Source organism: Lynx canadensis, chromosome E1, assembly GCF_007474595.2.
Source record: "Lynx canadensis isolate LIC74 chromosome E1, mLynCan4.pri.v2, whole genome shotgun sequence".
Taxonomy (NCBI): domain Eukaryota; kingdom Metazoa; phylum Chordata; class Mammalia; order Carnivora; family Felidae; genus Lynx; species Lynx canadensis.
The window spans coordinates 5,669,249-5,689,728 of record NC_044316.2 but is presented as its reverse complement, the minus strand read 5'-3'; the positions used below and the strand labels follow the sequence as shown (position 1 = coordinate 5,689,728).

Below are 20,480 nucleotides of genomic sequence, written 5' to 3'. Positions count from 1 at the left end.
GCAACCAACGGAATGGGAAAAGGTATTTGCAAATGACATATCGGTCAAAGGGCTAGTATCCAAAATCTATAAAGAGCTCACCAAGCTTCACACCCGAAAAACAAATAATCCAGTGAAGAAATGGGCAGAAAACATGAATAGACACTTCTCTAAAGAAGACATCCAGATGGCCAACAGGCACATGAGCAGATGCTCAACATCGCTCCTCATCATGGAAATACAAATCAAAACCACACTCAGATATCATCTCACGCCAGTCAGAGTGGCCAAAATGAACAAATCAGGAGACTATAGATGCTGGCGAGGATGTGGAGAAACGGGAACCCTCTTGCCCTGTTGGTGGGAATGCAAACTGGCGCAGCCACTCTGGAAAACAGTGTGGAGGTTCCTCAAAAAATTAAAAATAGACCTACCCTATGACCCAGCAATAGCACTGCTAGGAATTCACCCAAGGGATACAGGAGTACTGATGCATAGGGGCACTTGTACCCCCAATGTTTATAGCAGCACTCTCAACAATAGCCAAATTATGGAAAGAGCCTAAATGTCCATCAACTGACGAGTGGATAAAGAAATCGTGGTTTATATACACAATGGAATACTACGTGGCAAGGAATAAGAACGAAATATGGCCCTTTGTAGCAACGTGGATGGAACTGGAGAGTGTGATGCTAAGTGAAATAAGCCATACAGAGAAAGACAGATGCCATATGTGTTCACTCTTATGTGGATCCTGAGAAACTTAACAGAAACTCATGGGGGAGGGGAAGAAAAAAAAAAAGAGGTTAGAGTGGGAGGGAGCCAAAACATAAGAGACTCTTAAAAACTGAGAACTGAGGGTTGATGGGGGGTGGGAGGGAGAGGAGGGTGGGTGATGGGTATTGAGGAGGGCACCTTTTGGGATGAGCACTGGGTATTGTATGGAAACCAATTTGACAATAAATTTCATATATTAAAAAAAAATAAATAAATAAAATAAATAAATAAAATAAAAAATCTGAAATAAAAAATAAAATAAAATAAAATTCACTCTAATAAGGAAAAAAAAAGAAAAGAAAACAGATTGGGTGCGTCTTCTCCTTCCACCGCGAAGGCCACTTGGAGCTCCGTGGCCAGTTAATGGCCATGCCGTGGGCTGGGCCACACCAACTTCGCCTCATCCCTGTAACCCAGCACTTGGCCTCACCTCCACCATAATTGGACACTAAACACAAGGTCACCTCTGCTGAGCCATCCAACAGCTCTTTCTCAGTTCAGCTCTCTGGGTGTCTCTGCAGCAGTGACCTTAAGGAAGAGGTGACCTTCAGAAATCCCCATCGCCTTTGGATCTGGACGGTCCTGCGGTCCCCCCTCCCTTTCTGTCCTCTGAACTTGACAACACTAAGGTGCGCCCGTATACCGTAGAAGACCTTGGGCTGTAACATCACCTCATCTGATCCTTGCCGCGCTCCCAGGAAGCCTGGCGAGGGCAAATTACTCCTATTTTACATATGAAAAGACCACAACTCAGAAGGCTCCCCTTCCAAAGCACATGGTGCCCAACCCAGGCTTCCGGTCTCCAGAGCACGTGCTCTCCAAGAGGTCATTTGCTTCTGAGAGGCCACTACCCATGATCCCCTGCAAAGTCCTTTAGGGAGAACCTCCTCCAGCACCAAGTTCTTTTGCTTTTGCAGCTGGCACTCAGGTATGGGCTGCGTGCTGAATTCGTGCTTTGCTTTAATGACAGCTTTTCAAACATTAAGCACCACTGGTGTTCCTGACGTGAATTCTTTGGCCAACTTCCTATCTTGCTATTTACAGCGCTATTTTTGGTGCTTGGCTTGAATGCAGGTTGGGTAGGGGTCTTGGGCATTCCCTGCTGCTAAAAGCTTTCTCCCGTGTCCTTTCTCCATGTGCGAGCATGGCCACCTACAGTTCCAAGTGCTCCGGGACGCCTGGGAGGACGCTTTCTCCTGGGCTTTTTAAAAAGAGTTGAGTGGATTTAAAATGTATTCGGACACAGGAAAATTGACCAGGAGTCTTCATCCTGACTGCCCACCCCCCCCCCCCCCCCCCCGCCGGCACTGCCTACTAAGCACTGAAACGGGGGAGAAGCCCGACAGTGGTTGCTGTCTGACATTTCAGCAGCTGAAAGGTCAGGGTGTGCATTTGATGGAAAGAAGTGACCTATGCCTTCTGGATCTCTGGACTTGGTGAGGTCTCACCCAGCCTGCCGGAGTCCTTGCCTCCAAGAAGCAGTCCACGGAGAAGCTCCGAGGACTGCAGGAGGCAGTGTGAGATTCTCAGACGCCCAATTCCCAGTCTCAGGCATTGTCCTGCCCTGGGGAATTCCCCCTTTCCCACCAGGATCTGGAGAGGGGAGGGAGAGGGAGAGGGAGAAAGGCACACGTCCCAGGAGCTTGGGAGAGCTGCTCTCTGAATGTGGACCACAGAAGAGCACGCTAGGGAACGGAGGGAGGTAGGGTGGATGCTAGCAGCCAGGGTCTGTGAAAACGAAAGAGAAACCAGTTGTTAGTTCCAAATTAATTGTTGGGGCGCCTGGGTGGCTCAGTCGATTAAGCATCCGACTCCTGGTTTCGGCTCAGGTCATGATCTCACGGTTCGCAAGTTCGAGCCCCATGTCAGGCTCTGTGCTGACAGCATCAAGCCTGCTTGGAATTCTGTCTCTCTCTCTCTCTCTCCCTCTCTTTCTGCTTCTCCCCCCTTTGAAATAAATAAATAAACATTTAAAAAATAAATTCATTGCAAATTCTCCCAGCTCGCCGCCATTTTGGATTCTAGAACATGGCTTTGCCCTGGGAGACTGACGCTTTTTACCTCTCTCCTCGGAAGAGCCCCACATCAACCCAGACTGGAAAGAGTAAATCATAACTCTCTACCCACTGTGGGTCTGTTTGACCCCTTGCTGTGAGGGGGGCACCAGACACTTGCTATGACACTGAATATTCACGGTGCAAGAATATGAATAATAAGCACATAACGTATGCCAGCACGATTTAGCCCAAAGAGCTCTGCACATATCTGTGTCGGACGATCAGAACAGTATCCTTTCCTTGACTCCTCATGACCATCCTAGATGCTGTGCATTGCTGTCCTCACCCCTGCCTCTGTACACACGTGAGCAGCAAGGTAGAGAGAGGTGAAGCCATTTGTCCAAAGCCCCCCAGTATCAAGTGGCAAAGTTACAATTCGAAAGCAGAGTCCGTGTCTGAAGCCCCTGTGTGACCCTGCCTGATTGCTAGAGTCGGCTGTAAAGGACTGGCTTGCCCAACCTTGGAAGTGAGGTTTCTAGATAGAGAACTTTTCATTTGGAAGAAACTAAGCCGACAAAACGTCTGGGGATATAGGAAGGGTTAAAGAGTAGGACGCCACTGGGGCGCCTGGGTGGCTCAGTCGGTTAAGCAACTGATTTCGGCTCAGGTCATGGTGTCACAGTTTGTGGGTTCGAGCCCCGCATCAGGCTCTGTGCTGACAGCTCGGAGCCTGGAGCCTGCTTGGGATTCTGCGTCTTCCTGTCTTTCTGCCCCTTCCCTGCTTGCACTCTGTCTCTCAAAAATAAAAAAAAAAACACTTAATTTTTCTTTTTAAAAAGAATAGGATACCAAGATGCCCCAAGCCAACATCCTTCCCCTAAACATGAGGCTATAGGGAGCCAGAACCATGAGATAAATACTCATTTGGTTTCCTACCCCTAGATGTCAATTAACCTGTGGTCCAAGCTTCTGTGGACAGTGCTGGCTAACACTCTGGCCGGGGACGGAGTTGTACGTGCTTGTTCTGGAACGCTAAAGGGATTCCTCCCTCTCGAGCCTCTACAGCACAGCATCGTTCCGTCTATAAAACACATCCCCTTGCAAAGTAGCGTACCTATACTGCCAGTTGTTCCAAAACACCGCGGCCCTCCACGACATCGGATGCACCACCGACCCAAAAGGCAAGAGCTCAAAACCTAGCCCGATCTCATCGGTCTCGCTCCAAAGGGCCCTTCTGTGGGGACCGACGTCTCTGGCAGAGCGACAGATAGATAACAAAATAGCCTGATGCCTTCGGATTGATTCTGACATTCCGCGGTCCTCTTTTCCGCATCTTTGCTGGAACGCTGGTTTTGGCCACGGCGGGCTTGCACGTGGGCGTCAAGCCCGGCATCTCCTCTTACCTGATCTTGGGCCATTGCTCCGCCGAAAGCCCAGATGGCGGCAAACACGAAATAGAGCTCGTAGGTTTCCTTGGGGCAGTCTGCAGGGATGTCCTCTGTGGTCAGGAGACACTCGAGAAGGTAGCACAGCATCTGAACCATGCTCTGCTCTGGGATTGGAATCGTCTTCTTGAATCTGCAGGGACAGACCCAGAGATGCTCTTTGACATACGGGCTGCTCTCCTAGAGGCTTGCTGGACAGCCTCGGCACCCACTTGCTCTGGGGGCACTCGTGACCCGTCAGGATCCCTGGGATTACGAGGTGCTACCGAAGCCTTTATTCTCACCGCCTACCTTTGGGTCAGCTCTCCCGACCAAGAAGGGGCCCGCGGTGCTCCGAGAAGGTCCCTTCTCATCACCCTTCCCTCCGATACCCTCCCCCGCTGCTCTTCCCTTCTCTGAACAGTGACCGCCCCCCTCAGTCCTCAGGGAGTGCAGGCCACTGCGACGGAACAAGGAACCATTCCGGTTTCCCCGAGTGTCAAAAGCCCTCCCAGAGTCAGCGCAGTGCCGAGGCTGGTCCTTCCCTGCCTTTGGCTCAGAGAAGTTCCCTCAAATCAAACACACACACTGAAGACATTTCCTCGGGAACCCGAGTCTTACGGGCGGGGAGGCAGAGTGGGCCCGGACAGCTGCTTATTGTAGATACAATCATGGCTTACTTGACGGAGCTCGTCTTCTGAAAATACGCCTCACTCTTCTGTGGCCTAGTTTTTGTACTTAAAAATTTGTTGTTTTTTTTTTTTTTTTACTGATTCAAGTTTATAGATTTATTGTGTGTGTGTGTGTGTGTGTGTGTGTGTGAGTGAGAGAGAGAGAGAGAGAGAGAGAGAGAGAGAGAGAGAACAAGCAGGGGAGAGGCAGAGAGCTGGGGACAGTGGATTGGAAGCAGGCTCCGTGCTGACTGTAGAGAGCCCGACACGGGGCTCGAACTCACAAACCCCGAAGCCGGACGCTCAACCGACTGAGCCACGCAGGCGCCCCAAGAATCTGATTTCAAATCTGCCACGCTTAGGGTAACGAGGCCATGCCAGTACCGGCCGTTAAGACCCTTCCTGCCCTTGCTCTCCTCTGCCCCCTGTCGACCTGAGGGGTCAGAAGCTACAGCTGGTGATGGGTGGGGGGCGGGGGCCAGAGGAGTAAGGAGAGAAGCTGTCGGGGCCTCCCCCACCTCACCACTGCAGGTGGACGGCAGGAAGCGGGCCTGAGCGGGGTGGGGGTGGAGGTGGGGGCAGGAGAAGCCTTCCTCGTAAATGGAGTTTGGTTTTTAAAGTTTACACATGTTCGTGACCGGAAGCAACAACAGGCCTTCTTGCAGAATGACCAGAAAAGTCACGAATGTGGCCCCAGATTCCCTCCGGGGGGGCGGGGGGGCGGGAGCAGAACCAGCCGCACAAAACGGCTCTGAAGGTGAGGCGGGACACAAACGCTGCTGTATCATCATCCCTTGTGCGGCCCGCTTGTTCAACGTGAAGACTATCGTGCACGCGCCCCACAGCCTGGTGGTATCGGGGCCAAGGTTAATCAGCACCCAAGCCGTGGCCGCGTTTCTTCCTCGACGGCCACAGTTAGGAGATCGGGTGAGCGGCCTCTGGATGCACAGAATACACTCAGCATCCTCACAGCTTGGTGAAGAGGCTTGTACACATGCTTGTATGCTCGCACACTCGTGTACACACACACACACACACACACAGAGTTTAGCAACTCTTCTTCTAATTGTCCAGAGAGGGAAATGGCCTAACTCTTAAGAGACAGGTTGTATCGGGCAAGGGGCGGGGCACGCGGCAGGACAGGGGGCGCGGGGGTCCCTTCCACCTCGGCCCCCACGCCGGCCAGCTCTGTCCCACCCCGGGGCGCCACAGGCCAGTGAACCACAGAGTCAGGGGTCGTTCTGAACAGCGGCCTCAATTTCCCGGAAACGCAGTCCCGGAGTTTCTTGACTTGTTGAATGCTCGGGAACGACGGGTCCCTGAGTCACGTCGCCTCCCTGGCACCGACCTCGGATGGCTGGGCTGGGCTCAACTATGAGGCCGGGCGCCTGACACCCAGAAGGACGCGTCCACTGGCAAGAAAGCGGGTTGCAAACCTCGGACCCCCCCCACTCTGCGGACACGTGTAATGTTCTCGCTGGAGGCAAGAACAAACATTAAACAAACATTAAAAAAAATAAAAAAATAAATAGTCACCTTCTGTGTTTCCCGGCCTACCTGGTTCTGAGTGTGTCTAAGCAGGTTGGGAGGTACTTGTCAAACAGGATGGTGAGGTTGGCTCTCTCTGTCTGGACTTCCCTCTTGTCAATCCAGCTACTCACGGGAGGGTTCCAGCCCAGGTCCGTGGGATTGATGTACAGGATTCCTGGGATCGTCAAGAATTTGGTTAAGTTTCCATAAATGCCACTATATTCCTCAGCCCACGGAGTTACTTTGTGTAGAAAATGTACAGAGGACTGGACTTCAAAGAAACAGAGGCCTGGCCGAGGTCTGAGAGGGTAAGTAGGAATGCTACCCGATGGCCTGAGAAGAGCTGAGAGAAAGCAGTGTTGGCAAGGATGACAGGGCCAAGTCCAGGCTCAGGAGGAAACCGGAGCCTGTGGACGTGACCTTATTCAGCAAAAGGGCCTTCCTTTGCACATGTGATTAGGGATCTCCTGACGGGATCGTCTTAGATTATGTGCACGGGACATTTATAAGTGTCCCTATAAGAGACAGAAGAGACAAGACACACACAGAGGAGAAGGACGCGTGGATATGGAGGTGGGGGTTGGAGTCACGGGGCCGCCAGCCTGAGCGGGAAGAAGCAAGGCAGGTTCTCCCCTAGGGAGGGAATCAACGTCTGTTGTCTTAGAAGCCACTGAGTTCATGGTGACTTATAACAGCGGCCCTAGGACATGACTATATACAGAGAGAGACTATTCTCCTGCCCGCGTTCACAGCCTCAGCACGGGTTCCTGGAAGGAACTCTGGTGTCACGGTAGACATCAAATCCGCTCTCCTGTGCCCCAGTCTGTGCCCATCAGTTTGGCCGTGGAGCCAGAGGTTAAGTTAAGGTATGAAGCTGCCATTTCTCACCAGGAGGTAGTGAGAACTTCGATGCTGGGTTGTCACCACTGCCGTGGAGGCTAGAACTGGGCCACAAGGAGCCTCGTTCCAGGCACTTCTGTGCACAGGACAGTTGCCCAGCTCAGGGACCCTTTCCTTCCCATCTCTGAATGAAGAAAATCCCATGGCCCCGGCCTGGGAGCGCCTGGCCACCCTCGTGGACACAGATTCGGGCTGGGAATCAGGCCAGAGTTTCCCACGATGCACGGCTGGCTCCCGCTCGGACCTTCCTCGGGAGACAGCCACATCACACGTGATGCCAGAGGCACCTGTGTTCAAGCGCGCGGCTCTGCGGGTTTTCTCGTTTCCCGGGGGATACCTGCTCTGGAGACCGTTGCTGGGGTGGCCGTGCGCAGGTGGCTGATCTCAAACAGCAGCCTCATCGTGGGACTCAGGGGGATCCTCTCGTTGCTTGCCAGGGTCAGCACCTGGCAACAGGGAGGGACACGCCAAGGTAGGAAGGAGTGAGGACACGTGATCAGCTGGGGCCGGGGGGTGGGGTGGGGGTCTCTGGATTTGGCTGAGTATTCCTGGTAGGGATTAAGGATGATTATTTTCCTCTTTATGATAAGTATTTTCTAAATTTTCTTTTTTTTTTTATTTTTTTTTCAACGTTTATTTATTTTTGGGACAGAGAGAGACAGAGCATGAACGGGGGGTGGGGGGGTGGGACAGAGAGAGAGGGAGACACAGAATCGGAAACAGGCTCCAGGCTCTAGCCATCAGCCCAGAGCCCAACGCGGGGCTCGAACTCACGGACCGCGAGATCGTGACCTGGCTGAAGTCGGACGCTTAACCGACTGCGCCACCCAGGCGCCCCAGTATTTTCTAAATTTTCTATAAGAGATCCTCTATCCCCTTTCCTATTGCCCCCCTGTGACCTCCATCCTTGTGTGTGTAAATGCATCCAAAAAAAAAATCAGCTCTCTAAAAAGTTTAAATGGATGTCAATGATTTGAATGAGCTAGACCATATGGAATAATAAGGTTATTAAAAGAAAAGAGTTCAGGGGCTCCTGGGTGGCTCAGTTGGTTGAGCGTCTCACTCTTGGTTTCAGCTCAGGTCATGATCTCACAGTTTTGTGGGTTTGAGCCCCAAATCGGGCTCTGAGCTGAGAGCGTGGAGCCTGCTTGGGATTCTCTCTCTCTCTCTCTCTCTCTCTCTCTCTCTCTCTGCCCCTCTCCAGATCATGCGGTCTCTGCCTCTCTCAAAATATATAAACAAAATTTTAAAAAATGAAAAGAAAAGAGAAGAGCTTAGGCTTCACTGAAATTGCCATTTCTTTTAAAGTAGTCCCTCTAGCGAAGGGGGGTGAAGGGTGGGCAAAGGGGGTGAAGGGGAGAGAGATACAGGCTTTCAGCTATGGAACAGGTAAGTCACAGGATGAGAGGCACAGCGCAGGGAATATAGCCAACGCCACTGCGATAGCATCGTATGGTGGTAGTGTTGTCTCTAACGGAGAGGGTTGTCCAGCCACCATGTTGTGCACCTGAAACTCACGTAACATCGTGTGTCAACTGCACTACAATAGAAAATAAGTGAAGTAGTTCTTTCGGGCAAGCGCACGTTTATTTTAATGGTTCTACAAACGTCGAAACCATCCCAACACTTCCAACCCTAATGTACCTTCTGAACAAATTCAGGAGCCACCACTTTATTGGTACGAGATTTCCTGGTTTACGAAAAATAAAACATACTCTCCATGGATCAAGGTTTGCCACCATGGAGGACGCCCGACAGGCTCGGAATGTTTCTGACCTTCGGTGTCCATATTTACAAGAGAGGAAAAACTTAAGAAAGAAGATTCGAATAGATGACTTCAGATTCCTTCCAGCTCTGAGTTTTAAATTAACCTACATGCAAAAGATCGTGAAGACGGTTACAACAATGCTAAAAATGCAGTGAGCATGTGAGTACGCATACGTCCGGTAGTTATGTGATAAAGCCGTTGACTAACCTTATGGCGGCCATCATTTTTACAATATACACATATTTCAAATCAGCACCTTGCACACTTTAAACTTACACAATGTTCTATGTTGATTAGATCTCAGTAAACCTGGGGAAAATTAAAGAAAAAAAAAACCAACACCTGTAGCAATTCCTTACTTGGGGCCAGCCCTTGTGGGGGATCGAGATTTCCAAATGGGCCCGGGGGGACTGGTTTCCTGGATGATTAGGGACGGCCTGGGCATTTCCCTACGCCCGTGATACCTTGTTATCATCCATGACGGTGTTCAGAGACTCAATCCACATTGGATCTATGTCGCCATCCAGTAAGATCCACTTGGGCCCATCGTGGGTGATGTTGGCAAGCTCCCGCATGATGGAAGAGAAGAGTCCTGAAAGGAAGTACGGACAGCTTACCATCCACCTCATCATCAGTCCTATTTCTCGTCAGACAGACTTTCCCTCTTGGCTATAATACCCAGAAGAAGGTGTAAATGGAAGAGACAGGTCAGGACTGGATTTGGATTTTGATCTATGGAAAATCTGATAGTGAGTGCTAAGATGCTCCTTTCTCTGTGCTTCTGTCTGACTTTTAAGAACAAGAGCAAAATGAAAACAAAATCTGATGGTCTGGCTTGGGTGACGAGGGGCCCTAAGAATCATTTCAATAGGCAACTGGGACATGACAGAATTACCTTAAAGCTTTTTAGGTAAGTTTTCATCCTTTGTGATTACAGCCCAGGCTTTGAGAGAAAGGCCAATGGGAATCTAACTGGCATCACACAAAATTTATCTCTTAATTTGTAAAGAATCTATTTTCGTGATATTAAGCTTTCCTAATCAATAACATGGTATGTGTTTTTCATTTCTTCCAATGTTTCTTCATGTTCCTTCATAAAGTTTTACAGTATTTTCATTCGGTGCATCTCTTTGGCTAAATGTATTCCTAAATACTTCATAGTTTTATTGCTATTGTGAATGGCATTTTTTTTCTGTATTGCCCTTTTCAGCCAGCACAGAGAAAAGCTATCGAATTCTATGTATTTATTGTATGCTTAGTTACCTTCAGTAAATTTTCTTTTTTAATTTTTTTTTATTTTTTGAGAGAGAGAGAGAGAGAGAGAGACAGACAGACAGAGCATATGCAGGGGAGGGGCAGAGAGAGAGGGAGACACAGAATCCAAAGCAGGTGCCAGGCTCTGAGCCATCAGCACAGAGCCCGATGCTGGGCTCAAACCCACAGACTGTGAGATCATGACCTGAGCCGAAGTCAGATGCTTAACCGACTGAGCCACCCAGGCACCCCTTTAGTAAATTTTCATATTAATTTTAGTGATTCTTTTTTTTCAAAATGTCTCCTGAATTTTCTAGGTACAAAGTTGTATAATCAGCAAGATAATTATTTTTTTCCTTTCCTCTAATTTATACTATCTATTCCATTTTCTTGTCTTACTGCATTGTCTACAATCCCACACCAAGCCATGCTGAATAATAAGGTTGGTAATCGTTCTCCCTGTATTATCCCTGATTTTAATGGAAATGGCCTTAGTTCCTCATCATTCAGAATGCCTTTGTCCCTTCTTTTGGCTTTAGATAAAGATTTATTGATAAAGATTTAGATTTATTATATTTAAGGGATTTCCTTCTATTCCTATTTTACTTAGAGTTCTTAAATTAGGGGGGCACCTGGGTGGCTCAGTTGGTTAAGCGGCCGACTTCGGCTCAGGTCATGTTCTCGCGGTCCGTGAGTTCGAGCCCCGCATCGGGCTCTGTGCTGACAGCTCAGAGCCTGGAGCCTGTTTCAGATTCTGTGTCTCCCTCTCTCTGACCCTCCCCCATTCATGCTCTGTCTCTCTCTGTCTCAAAAATAAATAAACGTTAAAAAAAATTTAAAAAAAAAATTAGGAACAGCTACTGAATTTTTAGCGCCTGTTTGTATCGATAGAGCGAGTGAGCGAGTTGGGGCAGGGCAGACAGAGAGAGAGAGAGAGAGAGAGAGAGAGAATCTCAAGCAGGCTCCGTGCTCAGCATGGAGCCCAACACAGGGCTCAATCCCACGACCCTGCTAGGATCATGACCTCAGCCAAAATCAAGAGTTGGACGCTCAACCAACTAAGCCACCCACGTGCCCCCTGAATCTATATTAGTAAGTGAAATTGGGCTGTTTTTGGTTCTACATAAAGGTTGATATCAAGGTTATTCTGGTTTTATAAAATGAACTGAGAGGTGTCCTTTTTTATCATTTTGGAATTTTTTTCCTTTTCACCCATTTACTCGTTTTCTGTTTCCTGTTGAGTAAACTTCCTTAATATTATAATTTGCTAAAGGATCATTTTTCTCCTAGTTTTCCTAACATGTATCATACAATTAAGTGATCTCTTCCATTTTAATCTTTATTTGCTCTTACAGCTACTAATTCTTAATCAGCTACATTTTACTCTTTTTCCTCCCATCAATCATGCTCACAGCGGGCTTCTGGTCTTTACAAAGAATCCATAAGCATGTTTTATTTATCCTATAATTTCTTTGTTCCTTCCCATTAATTTCAGATTGTATCTTTATTAAGTTTCTTCTTCCCCATTCTCTTCGGGTTCAGTCTATCAGTCTGAATAATTTCTTATGATAGACACTGACTTCCTTCATTTCTAGACCACCTTCAAAAATAAAAGTCTAGAGCTCCTGTCTGTTGGTTTCAGACATGACCCTGTTGTTTTCCGTATGTTCTTTTCACTGCTTCTGAGAAGGGATCCCATGTATTTTTTTTCTTTCATCTAGGGGTTAAGTGAGCATCTCCTGATGTGTAAGCAGCACAATTATTTTTGGCCACTTTCTTGTTGTCTGTTTCTACTTCTATTGCATTATTATCAGACAATGTGGCTTGGAAACAGATACTTTTCAATTCACTGCAGTTTCTTCTGGACCCAATTAAACTTCAAATTTTTGTAAATGTCCCATGAACCAACCAAGAACAGAATATTTTCTACTTATAAGATGCCAATGTTCTAAATCTAGGTGTTATATTGAGTTTGATGATGTATTTTTTTTCAATTTCTCTCAGAGTATGCTTATTTTTCTGTTACAGGATCTATCTAGTTTTGAACAAGAGAAAGTAATGTTATCTGTCACATTTCTATTTTTATCAAGCTTCCCTAGAAAATGTTAAAATGTTGCCTTCCATCTACATGGACGTTCTTTTTTCATGAATACAGATTTATGATTATTATAAATCTTCCTTGCCAACGTCTCCAGATTTGATGAATACTGTATGTTTAATAAAATTTTAATTAAAATTCCCACAGAGCTTAAAGTCTGAATTATATTATGCGAGCTTAAATTTAATATGGAATACTAAGTGCCTGGGACCAGCCAAGAAAATTACAAGAGAATATTGAGGAGACTTATGTCATCAGACATTAAAATGTTATAAAATGATTATGAACAAGGGTGCCTGGGTGGCTCAGTCAGTTAAGCGTCCGACTCTTGGTTTCGGCTCAGGGCATGATCTCACAGTTTGTGAGTTTGAGCCCCACATAGGGCTCTGTGATGACAGCATGGAGCCTGCTTGAAATTCTCTTTCTTTCTCTGCCCCTCCCCCGCTGTTTCTCAAAATAAACAAACAAACATTAAAATGACTGTGAATGGAGTAGAATCATAATTTGTATAGGATTAGATAAATACCAAGTGGACAGAATAGAAAACACAGAATCGGATCCTGGCGTATAAAACAGGCTGGTATTTACATTCAGGAAGAAACGATGGTTTGCTTAATGAGCGGTCCTGCCACTTTCAATTATCCATTTGGAAGAAAATAAAGTTGATTTTCTATCTTACCTCACACCAAGCTCCAAAATAAATTCCAGATGGATAAAAAAAAAAAATGTTCATGGAAAAATAATGTTTAGGACCACATTTATGATACTGTATCTACTGCTGAGCATGAGAGAGCGTGATAAACCAAACAGGAATCCCAGGTGCTAAAAAGAATGGGCAGACAAAATTTTGTCTTTTAAAAAGTGGATGGTAAATATGTCATGAAGTGCCTGTAGACGAATGGTAGAAACCATTAGCAATGCACCCAACAGATACAGGGGTAACACCTCTGACGTATAAAGAATGCGTACAAGCGGAGAAGAACATCGTAAGTGGAAATAAAATCGCGAGAGTCCGTTACTAAGGCCAGTAAGGAGGAAAAAATGCTAAGCCTCATTAAGGGTCAGTGAAATAAAAATCAAACCCCCTTGTTCTAGGCCCCTGACTGAGGGCCCTAAATGAGAGGAATCCAGGCAGCCAGACCACGATGCAGTCAGACACTGAGACAGGAGGAGGGAGCTGAGAGGTCCTCATTCTGGAAGCCACGTGGGTTTTACAAAGAGGTCCTATGGGCTCAGAGTTTTCCTTTCAGCTCTCTCCCAGTGACAGTGCCTCCTTCCGGCATCTACCAGTGACTCTTAAATCTTAGAAGGCGACCCCGGGCTTAGTACTAAGCGAACTGGGATTTGGGACCCTTTGCATCGCTAGAGAAGGGATCGTGGTTCTGGGTCCCGCCCGAGGTGGTGATGAATGGCGTCTTCTGTAGTGATGTCTCCCCGTCACTCCTGGGGCCGTGCCGATAGGAACAGGTGTCCACTGTGAGACGCTACAGCATTTTGGGGAATGAGCTGCGGGCCTCCCCATCCCGCCCACGTATTCATTCCACCTGCCAAGCAATGAGCGGACTCTGACTTGTGCTCTAAAATCTCAGAACCCTGGCTGAGAAGGCCTGCCTCGTCTCTCCTCTTTCGATGCCCTCTCTCACGGAGCAGCTGGAAGGGTCCCCAAGGAAAGAGACTATCCCAAGGGCTGAGGTTCCCCTCCGAGCCCACATCAGTGCCTTCCTTTCTCTGATTCTTTTCACCTCCTTCTCCCACTCCGTACAGAGCGGGCCAGCGTCCTTCCCTCTGAAGTTTGCCCCTGGATGTAGACTCAAGCCTGCCCATGGTCTTACCATCCTTCCATTCTCTGGTAGCTGGATTGATGATACCAAAGAGCTCATCGTTTGTGACTGCTTTGGGGTTGAGGTCCACCCAGACAGGGCGACGCTTCATGATCTGATGGGTCTTGTGCAAGGATTTGAGCACCTGAGACTTGCCGGCCCCAGCGTTGCCCACCACGAACACCGAGTGCCGCACTGCCAGGAGCTCCTCCAGCTGGGCCACCTGGGGAGACACAACGTTATCAGCCGAAGGGACCAACCTCTGCATTTGCATCCCAAGCGCTCATCCGTGGGGCCAGGCTGGTCCCCAAGGTGAGACCCGATGTCAACAGAGGAAGGGATCCGAGCGAGGGGTCCTAAGTGTGGGGGCAACGTACTTGTTCGTCATTCAGTCGTATAATTATTAGTCACCAACTAAGTGCCGGAGAGCGGGGCAGGCGGAGGGAGATTCAGAGAGGACGTCCCTGCCCTCCGTGAGCTTCCAGGCTAATGGGGAAGCGTAATGGTTTGTCGTGATCGAGGGATTTGTGAAGTGCCATGGGAACAGATAGGAAGAAACAGTTGATTTTGTACAGATAGAGGGAACAAGAAAGGCTTCACAGAGGAGGGGGGATTTGAACTGGGCTCCAGGGGTGGGTTTGTCAAGAAGATGAATAGTGGGGGTGGGGGGAATATTCCAAGCAGAGGTAAGGGTACAGACAAAGGCTTGTGGTGTGACAGAGCACGATGTGGGTGGCCAGATGTTTTGATGAGCCTGGAGTCAAGGAGTCCCTTGGGGACAACGGTGGCACTGGAGCCCTTATGGCTCTTGTCCTGGCTTGCCTCCAGCCTGGCCTTTCCACACTGTTGTGGGGGTACATCCCCTGGAATGAAAATCTGATCACGTCATTGCCATCACTCTGTCCCTTTAGTGGCTCTCCAGAGCTTTGGTGAGGAAACCCCAAATCCTCAGACTGGCTGACAAGGTCCTTTTGCAGACGGGCCCAAGTCAGCTTCCAGCCCATCTCCCCTCCCCCCAGCACGCACATTCCAGGGAGACAACTGGGATTCTTTAACGATGTTCTTTCCCGTGTCTGCACCTTTCAAGACAGGGTACTTTTGATTCAGACCTTCTCCTTTCTCCTGCTTCTTCTGCCCAGACCTGGACGTCCCTCAGCCTGTAGGTACCCACATCCTAGTACTCATCAGTGTCGCAGTGGTTACTCCTCTCCCTATGAGATTCTAAGCCCATTGAAGGCAGGCTAGGAGGGATTTCTCATCTTTTTTTAAAAAAGTTTTTAACGTTTATTTTTGAGAGAGAGAGAGAGGGAGAGAGCGAGCAGGGAGGGGCACAGAGAGAGGGAGACACAGAATCTGAAGCAGGCTCCAAGCTCTGAGCTGTCAGCACAGAGCCCGACGCGGGGCTTGAACTCACAAACCATGAGATCATGACCTAAGCCGAAGTTAGATGCTTAACTGACTGAGCCACCCAGGCACCCCATGAATTTATCTTTTTATTTCCAGCGTCTAGCAGAGAATCTGGCAAACACCAAGCATTGAACAAGTATTTGCTGAAAATGGGAAGGATGGTTGGAAGGGCTGGGCAGCCCCTATTGTGAAAGGTCTTATACATCTTGGGCTAAGACGTTCAAACTTTAATATAGATCGAGCATATTTTATTAAAAAAATTTTTTTAAGTTTATTTATTTTTGAGAGGGGGGGTGGGGCAGAGAGAACATTGAGCAGGAGAGAGGCAGGGTAAGAGGGAGAGAGAGAATCCCAGGCAGGCTCTGCACCGTCAGCATGGAGCCTGATGTGGGGCTCGATCTCATGAACCGTGAGATCATGACCTGAACTGAAGTCGGACGCTCAACTGACTGAGCCACCCAGGCACCTCTAGATCAAGTATATTTTGCACTATAAGATCCTTAATGTCTGAGTTAAGTGAACCGAAGAGGTAATGTACTGGATATTGACACAACAGTGGAACAATACAAAGATTTTTCCCCATACGTTTTATTTATTTCCCGTTTTCCAAAAATGATAAAAAGTAATTGCTCTAATTTTTTTTTTTTTAATTTGAGAGAGACAGAGCACAAGCAGGGGAGAGATGCAGAAGGAGACAGGAAGAGGGAGAGAGGAAGGAAGAGGGAGGGAGAAGGAAAAAGAGAGAGACAGGGAGGGAGGGAGGGAGAATCTCAAGCAGCCTCTACACTCAGTGCGGAGCCTGACGCGGGGCTCAGTCCCACAACCCTGGGATCGTGACCTGAACTGAAATGGAGAGTCAGATGCTTAATGGACTGAGCCACCCAGGAGCCCATAATTTGTCTATTTTAAAACAATTAAGTGATACAGGTGTTAAAATGAGTTCTGGGGGATCAGGAGGAGAGCGGCACTACTGAGCTCACTATAAAGGTAGCGGACGAGGGGCGCCTGGGTGGCGCAGTCGGTTAAGCGTCCGACTTCAGCCAGGTCACGATCTCGCGGTCCGGGAGTCCGAGGCCCGCGTCAGCCTCTGGGCTGATGGCTCGGAGCCTGGAGCCTGTTTCCGATTCTGTGTCTCCCTCTCTCTCTGCCCCTCCCCCGTTCATGCTCTGTCTCTCTCTCTGTCCCAAAAATAAATAAACGTTGAAAAAAAAAATTTAAAAAAAAATTAAAAAAAAATAAAAAAATAAAAAAAAAATAAAGGTAGCGGACGAGTGGCTGTTTGGGGAGCAAGATGGTTAGCTTCCACTGTGGCAGACTGATTTACTGAGATACTGAGTTTTGCTCTCCACAGAATCCATATTTTTCTCTCCTCTGTCCCCAGCTGCTGCTAGAACTCTGAGTCAGGGCCCAAAAGCGCCCAAAAGGGGATTCTCAATGCTGGCTCTCGTTCGCGTCCTTCAGGGACTTAACGCAGCATCTTTCCAGATAAGGAGAGTGCTGGGAAGGGCCTGTGGGAGCTGCCATCTAAAGCTAATATATGGAGGCAAGAGAGTCGGCCACGTGAAGATCTCTGGGCGATGTTCCAGGTAGGGGGACAGTGAGTACAAAACCCTCAGGTTTCAGCTGTGAGCCTGGAGGGCTCAAGGAACAGAAAGGAAAGGTGGGGTGGGGAAGAGTGTAAGGTAAGAGTGGTAAGCCGAGGTCAGATGTGCAGGAACGGGGACTTGGAATTGTATTCTTTTTTTGTTTAGCTTTTTTTTTTTTTTTTTTCGAGAGAGAAAGACAGAGGGAGAGAATGAGAGGGGGAGGGGCAGAAAAACAGGGAGACACAGAGTCCAAAGCAGGCTCCCGGCTCCGAGCTGTCAGCACAGAGCCCCATACGGGGCTCGAACCCATGAACCGTGAGATCGTGAACGGAGCCGAAGTTGGACACTTAACTAAGCCACCCAGGCATCCCAGAATTTTATTCTAAGTACAACAGAAAGCATTTGGAGGATTTAAGCATGAAACTGGCCCGAGGGCATTGCATTAAAAAAATGAAGGAGGGGAAAACAGAGCCCTGGCTATCGAACTGAGACTGTATTCTATTCCTACATCATTTCTTTTTCCCACGAACAACTTCTGACTGCTTCCCTGATCCTGAAAGACTTAAAATCACTCTCTAGTTCCATTGACTTCTTTTTATTCACTTCTACAGTGTTATTGAGATAGCATTCAAGTACCATAAAACTCACCCTTTTAAAGTGTACAATTCGATGCTTTCAAGCATATTCACGGGACTGTACAACTGTCACCACCATTAAGACATTTTCTTCACTCCAAAAGGAAAAACCAGACCATGAGTAGCCCCTCCTTATCCTCTGACTCCTACCCCAGCTCCAGAAGCCCTTGATATACAGTCTGCCTCTATAGACTATTCTGGGCACTTCATACAAACAGATCTAGAACAATATGGTATTTTGTGGATGGCCTCTTTTACTCATGACGTTTCCAAGGCTCATCTGTGCCATGGTGCATACTAGCCCTTCCTTTCTTTATGGTTGAATCAAATTCCGCTGTGTAGGTGGGTCACAATTTGATTATCTGTGTATCAACCGATGGATGGGTCATTTCTATTCTCCAACTATTATGAATCTATCAGCTTTTGACAGTATCCCTGTCCTTCCCTTTCTCTCCTATCTTCAGCCAGACGCATTATACCCTTACGTTGCTATGTTTGATAATAGTTATATGTCATTCTATCCATATATCTAGACCTTCTCTATTTTCTGGGATTGTAAGGGTTGAAGACCAATCATGACTTGTGTTTTTATGGCCATAGAGATTTTTCATTGCAGAAGAAAGTAGTTGCCTGGAATGTGTTGTGTTCTCTATGAGCCTGGTGTCATGACCTGACACATGATGTTCTCAGCATTAACCCATGGATACTCTTTTCTTACACTCCATATGTTGATCAATATCAGGTTCTATTTACTTAAAAAAAATTGGGGGGCGCCTGGGTGGCTCAGTCAGTTAGGCGTCTGACTTCGGCTCAGGTCATGATCTCACAGTTTCTGGGTTTGAGTCCCAAGTTGGGCTCTGTGTTGACATCTCAGAGCCTGGAGCCTGCTTTGGATTCTCTGTCTCCCTCTCTCTCTGCTCCTCCCCCACACATGCCGTCTCTGTCAAAAATAAAATAAAACATTAAAAAAAAAATTTTTTTTAATTGGGGGATGCCTGGGTGGCTCAGTCACTTAAGCATCCAACTCTTGGTTTCGGCTCAGGTCATGATCTCCTGGTTTGACCCCATGTTGGGCTCTGTGCTGACAGCATGGGGCCTGCTTAGAATTCTCTCTCCCCCTCTTCTCTCTCAAAATAAATAAATAAATATTCAGAAAAGTTTCAGACCGTGACTTTTTTCTCTTGGTGTTCTAATTGCTTTCCTTTTTCTTTGTTAAAATAAAAGACATTTGCCTTAGAAGTTTAATAAAATTACATAAGAACTTTCATCATGATGATCTATTCTTGCTTGAGCGTATCCCTTTTGAGGTCTTTTGTTGGAGACTGTGAACTTCCTGCCCTGATTTGGATGGATCGCTTTCTAGGTCTGCTGACAACTATAATGCTAAGGTTTCTTTTTCTGATTCTTGATGTTTTGAAACCCATGGCGTTATTATTTTTCACCCTCAGTTTTCCATAGTTATGTCTTCAAGTACCATTCAAAAGGGTGCATAACCCCGATGTCTACAGCAGCATTATTTACAATGGCCAAGATATGGAAGCAACCCGAATGTCCACTGACGGAGGAAATGGATAAAGATGTGGTATATACATACAATGGGATGTTACTCAGCCCTAAAAAAGAATGAAATCTTGCCATTCGCAGTGATGTGGACGGAGCTAGAGAACATAACACTAAGCGAAATAAGTCAGAGGAAGACAAATACCGTATGATCTCACTCAAATGTGGAATTTGAGACACAAATGAGTAAAGGGAATAAAAGGAGACAAATCAAGAAACAGACTCTTAGCTATAGAGAACGTACTGATGGCTACCAGCGGGGAGGTGGCCGGGGGGATGGGTGAAATCAGGGATGGGGGTTAAGGGGGGCACGTTAGTGATGAGCATCGGGTGATGTATGGGAATTGCTGTATATTGTTGTATACCTGAGACTAATATTACACTGTATGTCAACTGGAATTAAAAACAATTTTTTCAACATTTATTTTGGAGAGACAGAGACAGAGCATGAGCAGGGGAGGGGCAGGAAGAGAGGGAGGCACAGACTCTGAAGCAGGCTCCAGGCTCCGAGCTGTCAGCACAGAGCCCGACGTGGGGCTCGAACCCACGCACCGTGAGATCATGACCTGAGCCGAAGTTGGATGCTCACCTGACTGAGCCACCCAGGTGCCCCTCAACTGGAATTTAAATACAAACAAAACCAAACATCTGTTTCTCCAGCTCTAGAAAGTTCTTTCTAAAATTCCCATTGGTCACACGTTGCATAACCTAGATCAATCTTCTCTGTTATCCGGACTCTTGCATTTTCGGTCTCTTTGTACATCATATCTATTGTATTGTTATACACACATTATATCTACATAAATAAAGACATAAGTATCTCTTATCCTTATAAAACACATATATTGAGGGGTGCCTGGGTGGCTCAGTCAGTTAAGCATCTGACTTCGGCTCAGGTCATGATCTCACGGCTGTGAGTTCGAGCTTCGCGTCGGGCTCTTTGCTGACAGCTCGGAACCTGGAGCCCGCTTCCCATTCTGTGTCTTCCCCTCTCTCTGCCCCTCCCCTGCTCATGCTCTGTCTCTCTCTCCTTCAAAAATAAATAACCATTTTTTAAAAAATTAAAAAATATAT

At 47.5% G+C, this 20,480-nt stretch overlaps 1 protein-coding gene across 1 annotated transcript in view; it reads right to left on the bottom strand.

The window, feature by feature from the left end:
• DNAH9 (dynein axonemal heavy chain 9) overlaps positions 1-20,480 on the bottom strand; it is a 280,228-nt gene that overhangs the window by 122,430 nt on the left and 137,318 nt on the right. Inside the window, exons 32-36 of the mRNA XM_030296313.1 lie at positions 14,231-14,441; positions 9,511-9,638; positions 7,616-7,724; positions 6,406-6,553; positions 4,157-4,331 (exon numbers count right to left, since the gene is read on the bottom strand). Of these exons, the coding sequence (XP_030152173.1) occupies positions 4,157-4,331; positions 6,406-6,553; positions 7,616-7,724; positions 9,511-9,638; positions 14,231-14,441 (771 nt within the window). The remainder of the gene's footprint in view (positions 1-4,156; positions 4,332-6,405; positions 6,554-7,615; positions 7,725-9,510; positions 9,639-14,230; positions 14,442-20,480) is intronic.